This window comes from Anser anser (genome assembly GCF_964211835.1).
Source record: "Anser anser genome assembly, chromosome: 10".
Classification (NCBI taxonomy): Eukaryota; Metazoa; Chordata; class Aves; order Anseriformes; family Anatidae; genus Anser; species Anser anser.
In genome coordinates, this window is record NC_139730.1 from 10420661 (window position 1) to 10427085 (window position 6425).

Sequence of the window (6425 nt, forward strand, 5' to 3'; positions counted from 1 at the left end):
TGGGTTATATGGCTCCTTGCATGAGACTCTGCGTTAAAAAGGAATTCCACCAAACCACCTTGCAGGCTTTTGATAGTGCACAGAGAGTAACTTTGGCTAACCTTATATTCCCTGGTGTAACAGCTCTTCCATAGTAATGGGGGTTAATTATCAAGGGTTAAAAGGGCATTTCATCCTTTAGAACTTCTCAAGGAAGAATGAACCGTTCACTGTAACATTTCTAAAGTTAAACAACTGAATTCAAGGCAAGTACGTCAGGGAGTACGATATTAAATATTGTATCAAAGCTCTTAATATTGTCTGAAAAGGGGAAAATGAAAGAACTTAACAGGTAGGTGGAGCCACTTTTAACCACCACAGCTTTTGCTTCACAGACTGCGTACCCTATACTCGGCACTGGTGAGACTACACCTCAAGTACTGTGTTCAGTTTTGGGCCCCTCACCACAAGATACTGAGTTGCTGGAATGCAAAGAGCAACGAAGCTGGCAAAGGAGCTAGAAAACAAGACAAGAGGAGCAGCTGAGGGAACTGGGGCTCTTTAGTCTAGAGGAAAGAAGGCTGAGGGGTGACCTCATTGCCATCTACAAATACTTGAAAGAAGGCTGTTGTATGATGGGTGTTGGTCTCTTTTCTCAGGTGACAAGCGATAGGAAGCAGCCTCAAGTTCTGCCAGAGGAGGTTCAAATTAGATGTCAGGATGAATTTCTTCACAGAAAGGATGGTTAGGCATTGGAACAGGCTGCCCTGGAGTGGGCAGTCACAGAGTTGCCATCCCTGGAGATGTGTGGATGTGGTGCTTAGGGATGTGGTTTAGTGGTGGACTCAGTAGTGGTAGGTGATGAACTTAATGATCTTAAAGGTCTTTTCCAAGCTAAATGATTCCATGCTAAAGCTGCACACAGCACGTTTCTAAGATCAACAGTAAATATGCTCTTTAGTTTTCAAAAGCACCTTGCGCTGAGATGGTGCTTTTGACTTCTATATTTATTCTTTGTTTTTAAAGGGAGATGCAGTAATTTGAACTTATCACATAATGCCATGACTTATCCAACAGTCAGCAGGGATGGCTCTGTGTTTCTGTACAACAGCTGAAGATGTCAAGTAGAAAGAAATGCACTGCTCTCCTGACACAAATTAGCTTATCATGTTAATGGTGAAATAGAGAACTTTGACCCTATTATGGTCAAAAGTAAGTTAGAGGATTAACACTCCAGACTTCTAATTAATCAGTGTCTCATCCTCTTTATTTTAGCTGAGTAGGCCACTCATCTAATTTAAAGCAACAGCTGTCCAGTATTAACACTTATCTGTTAGTACTGCTTCTTGAGCAGCTGTCAGCCTAGATGAATGTTGCAATTCTGAATGTTTCAAAAGTAGATTTCAGAAGTATTCAGAAACATCTTTAAACATGAAATACTTTTATTGTGTGATTAATTAAAACATGGGACTTAAATTCCATGAATCAAAAAACCCACTGCTTGCTGCTTATGCTATTTTCTCATGAAACAAAGTATGATACAAACAGTATTGATTATGGTTCCTTTCTTCTATAACATCCACAAAGTGTCTCATACAAACTAATTAACAACAGACATCACAGTTTTACAGCTTTACTGAAATGGAAATCCAAAATACATTATGCACATACCAAAATTATTTTAAGATGTTACAAGTTAATCTAAGTCTAGTATCACTTATCAGGTAAAACTTGAGTACCACTGAACTACCAGAGTAAGAGGATACATATTTAAACTACTTAACTCTTATTCCAATTGTTAGACCATGTTTTTAAGAGGAATACTGCACATAAATTGAACCCATCAACTCAACAGACAGGAATTTATCTTATATGCAAGATATTATTTCTGTCCTACAATTGTTTTATCCCAATAAATTAAATATTGAGATATCACACTTCTACCAAATACCTAAAGAGTTCCTCTTTTGAGTTTTCATAAATACCAACCCCATAAAATATTTCTGTAATAGTATCTTTCTTCTCCTTTTTAAGGCATCTGAAATTCAAACTGATCTTTTCTCACTATCAAAAGTCAAACTAGGAAATTCTCTCCGGAGAAAGACACAGCGTGTCACTTTCAAAAAAGAACTGTCTTAAGACAATGTAACAAACTTCTACAGGCTGCAGACAAGCTACAGCCATCTTCCCCTGACCTGCCTCATTTTCTAAAATGTAACAGAGAGAATCTCAGTGGTGGAGACAAAAGAATATAAGACAAATTTAATCTAAGATCTACAGACTAAACAAATTGTAGAATATGCTTTTATTATTAATAAAAGGTATTCCCTTTTTCAGTTCCTGCTACAGATAAACAACAATGGACTTGAATATGGATTCTTCAGTTATCTATAAACCGTGAAAAATAAGAAAACTGAAGACAAACAAAGTCAAAAATCTAACTCATCACATAGTATTACTGGACTTTCCAACTACAAGTACCATCAGTAAGGATGGTAACGAGGCCCTGGGTTATAGGAGTTGTAGCCGTATTGTCCATAGTGGGAAGAATAAGATTGTCCTTGTCTGTGCTGCTGGTAGTTGTTACCCCAGCCTCTTTCTGGCCTCTGATTAGATCTGTGGTCACCTTGCCAGTTGTATCTGTCCCCTCTAAAATACCTGCCATCTTGAAACCTGCAATAAAAAGAAACAAAGGATTTGCACAAATTGTAAACTTTTAAAACTGAGTGTATAAATAGTTACATAACAATTAACTACTTATCTTTTTAATGACAAACAGATGAAAATGTATCAACAGTCACCTCAGATTATTCATTAATTTCTTACTACGACTCAATACGTGATTTGCTGAGCAGTGGAAGGACAGTCTGTTTCCTAGCACAAAGCATTCTATAGGCATTAGAGCCACTGCTGGAACTTTAAATAGAAACTCTAACAGACCATATACTGAAAAAAACAACCAGAAGGTTCATCTGTAGCTGTACTGAAGCCAGGTTCAGTCTAGTAGCTTCATGGTTGAAAGCTGTGGCAAAGCAGGCTTATGTACAATTCAGTTACCTAACAGCATACTCTTGGAATTTGCACATATTACTAATTGCTTCATAGTCTCCTGTTGATTCCCAAGCTGACAGAGTGTGAGTATATAGCATAACTTAACTATACTCAGGGAGCTCCTTATCAGTGGTATTTAGCCATCGTTCAGACTAAATTGTGGCTTTTCCACTGTAGCACTATTGCTATGGACACCTAAGCTGCCAGGCAATCATTTTTGTTTGGATATCTCAGTGGTGTGGTCAAATACAGCGTAGACAACATTTACATGAAGTCTGTTTTGTGAACAAAGAGTAGGTGCAACAGTTCATCAGTTCAAAGAAGAACAAAGTTTTGTACACATTTAAGGAACATCTCTGTTGATTTTATTTTTTTTTAAATCTGTAGAAACTGATTTGGGGTTTAACTTGATGACAATTTTCTAGAGTAATAAAAAGTTAGAATGCTGTCCTTTTCTTCAGATAAGGCACAAATCTTATTTAGATATTTATCTAAGAAGTCATCACAACTGTTAGGTATACTGTTAGGTATATATGAACTGTTAGGTTCATAACTGTTAGGTTATGAAGTCTGATGTTAGTATTACCAAATGTGCTATATGCTGTAATTGTCCCTTCTCAGTCACATGAAAATCAGACGTTACTGTCAAGGATTAAATAAAAAGCTACAATTACATTCTGGAAAAATAATATAATTCAAAATATTTTGCAGTACGCAGTTAATATTGCACTTGCTAGACAGACATGATGGATTTTACAGATATTTCTAATAAAAGAAATGCAGGCTAGTCTAACAGTGCAGCAAATACTTAGGTTACAAATGAAAAGTTTTTTGGACAGCTAGCGACAGATAATCATGTTATTAGCCTGTTCCTTCACATATTTTCCTGCTGATTATTATCCAACAGAAAATAGGCTACTTTGTTTTGCAGAACTCCCATCTTTCCCCTCTGGAAAAAGTATTCCTGACTGAGCAGGAACAAGCCCCAAGGCAATGGGTTCAGTGGTTCCAGCTCATTCCTTTCAGAAAAGCAATTTAGTTTATACTTTTATACAAAGATCAAAGCTTTCAGTATTAGAAAACATAAAACCTCACTACTTTTCAAATAAGACTCTTTACCTTAAACATACGTAACTATGAAGGATACTTCTGTTAACAGTACAAATTCCTAACTTTATTTTGAAATAAGTAAGTGATCTTTTAACCATGTATTTGTGAAACTACCGACAGTTTTAAAAAATAGACATCAGTACCGTTCTCTTCTCTGGTTGCCACCAGATCTGTTTCTCCATTCTTCAACAATAGGAGGGAGATCTGCAGGGCGTTTCAGGTATTCTTGGTATTCTTTATCATCTGATGTGAACCGATGAGCAAACATCTTTTCGTAATCCAGGGGCATGTCTACCAACGAAGTCATCCTGAAAATTTTAAGTATAAACACAATAGAAGGGGCTTTAATGATGTCTGAAGACTTACTGTAATAACTACCACAATCCACTTAGGGCAAATAAAGGACAATGAGAAGTTACACTGTCAGGTGAGCACAATAGCACAGATGACTTGATGCTTCCTGTCTTGATGACCTAAGACCACAAATACAAACAAAATAGCCTGTTCTGGAGAGTCGAGACAATGAAGGACATGCCTTACAGAAATCAATTCCAATTGCATGTCCGGTCTTTGGACGTATATAGTGGATATGCAAACACTGATCTGTCTAAACACTGGGATTGGTTTTAAGGGACTCCATGCATACAGGAAAAGGTCAACTCAGATTAATAGCTAATATAGTCAGCCATTACACAGCAGTGCCTTTGAATCAATTCAGAGTGTGATGCATTGTGGTTGAAAGAAATGGGGCGTTTCTGAAGGTTAGTAATAGAAAAAAATATTTCGTAAGAAGGCACTTTCAGGCCATTCCTAATCCATTCCTTGCAGGAAAAACATTACTACAATCAATTTGAGAATTTTGCTATGGCAGAATATAATGCAGACCTTATAGATAATTATAGCCTGCAAAGCAAAATAATTACTTATTTACAATAATTTTTGTTTTAATAATTTGATTCAGAGAAAGAATAGCACCCAAGATGATTTTAAATTGCCTCATAACGCACTTCTCAAATGGGATTTGTATTTAAGGTCTTAGTTTACTTATTTACCTGCTTATATATGAATTTGCCCTGCAGAAGTTGGCACTACCTAGCGTTGCCCATCGGTAACAGTCTGGCCCTAACACTACAAAAAAGCACTACACCTACTGTTTTGACAGGCCCTGGCTAATCTAGAGCATTAAAGGTCCTTGTCTCTGACTTCCAGATTAAGGTCTTCTGCCGCCTCCTGAAGATTTGCAGGCAGCACCTGCAAACCGGAGGGAAGGAAGGAGACGGGAGTTTTGTGGATCCTGCGACCGAAAATGTACCTCCTACAGGCTTTGGGGCTGACAGCAGGGAAGACAGTCGCCTTCCCTCGCCTAAGGCCCAAAGCAGCCTGGAAGGGACGGGCTTCGCTCCCCTCCCTTTCGCTCCCGGCCGGGCCAGAGCCGCCTTCCCCCCTCTGCAGCTCCGCCGGAGCCGCCTGAGAGGAGCGGCCGGCCTCCCCTCCCCGCCACCGTCGCCCCCCGCAGCCGCCGCTCCCCTCACCCTGCGCCGCCAGCCGCCGCCGCCCCGAGCCCTCCTCTTCCGGGCCGGGCCCCGCCGCTTCCCGCCGACACCGGGGCGGTGCCTCCCGGGGCCGCCGGCCCCTCACGGAGCCGCGGCCCGCTGAGGGGACCCCGGCCTCAGGGGGCGCTGGCCCCGGCGGAGGGGCTCGTAGGGGTGGACGGAGGGCAGGTTCCCCGAAATTGGGATTTGATGCAAAGTGCCTTGACATAAATAGCGTAGAGATGCGCGTGGCCCTTTCCCGGCAGGTTTTAGGGAGGCAGTTTGGATCGGGACAACTGAAGGGGGCTAAACCGGCCCGGTGCCTACAGACATAGCCCTGTGGTGGGGGTTGACAATGCGATCCGAGTGTATGTCAGGACCAAAAAGGTGCCGAGGTGCATTGACTTCTAAGTGAGGAAAGAAAGATTGAGTGAAGCCTTTTTGGCAGCTGAATAATACTGTGCAACCACAGTAGAAGCTGTATTCTTCATGCTGTGTCTCAGCACCTGCTCCAGCCATGTATTTGCGCTCCCAGTGCTGCACGTTTCCTTCCACACACAAAGTTACGCGTGGGCTTCAAAACCTTCCTCGGCAAGGTCCCGGGCAGGTGAACAGCTCAAAGCAGGAACTGCAGCTCCGCTTGTGTACCTCTGCGGCTCCGGGCGTTGTTACTGATTTATGGACTGCCACAGCGCTTGGCAGCAGCTCACTGCCCTGAGGATTTACAGTATAGGGATGTCGTGTTGCCTCCCT

General features: G+C 41.2%; 1 protein-coding gene across 2 annotated transcripts; it reads right to left on the reverse strand.

Moving 5' to 3' along the window:
* Window positions 1–1403: 1403 nt before the first annotated feature.
* Window positions 1404–5827, reverse strand: RAMAC (RNA guanine-7 methyltransferase activating subunit). 2 transcript variants are annotated; one of them, XM_083850685.1, is made up of 3 exons: window positions 5673–5827; window positions 4284–4448; window positions 1404–2652 (listed from the first exon to the last, which is right to left on the reverse strand). In XM_083850685.1, the coding sequence occupies exons 2-3, from the start codon at window positions 4445–4447 to the stop codon at window positions 2463–2465; spliced, it is 354 nt and encodes a 117-aa protein (XP_083706811.1). In that variant the 5' UTR covers window position 4448; window positions 5673–5827; the 3' UTR covers window positions 1404–2462. The 2 variants fall into 2 exon arrangements, with proteins under 2 accessions (XP_083706811.1, XP_083706812.1); XM_083850686.1 differs by having other exon boundaries at window positions 5193–5687.
* Between the last annotated feature and the right edge of the window lie 598 nt (window positions 5828–6425).

What these genes read in the sequence shown, in the direction of transcription:
- RAMAC (XM_083850685.1), bottom strand. Translation starts at nt 4,447, where the DNA reads ATGACTTCGTTGGTAGACATGCCCCTGGATTACGAAAAGATGTTTGCT. An exon ending in GGCAACCAGAGAAGAGAACG is followed by an intron (nt 2,653 to 4,283) that starts GTACTGATGTCT and finishes TTTTTATTGCAG; the next exon opens with GTTTCAAGATGGCAGGTATT.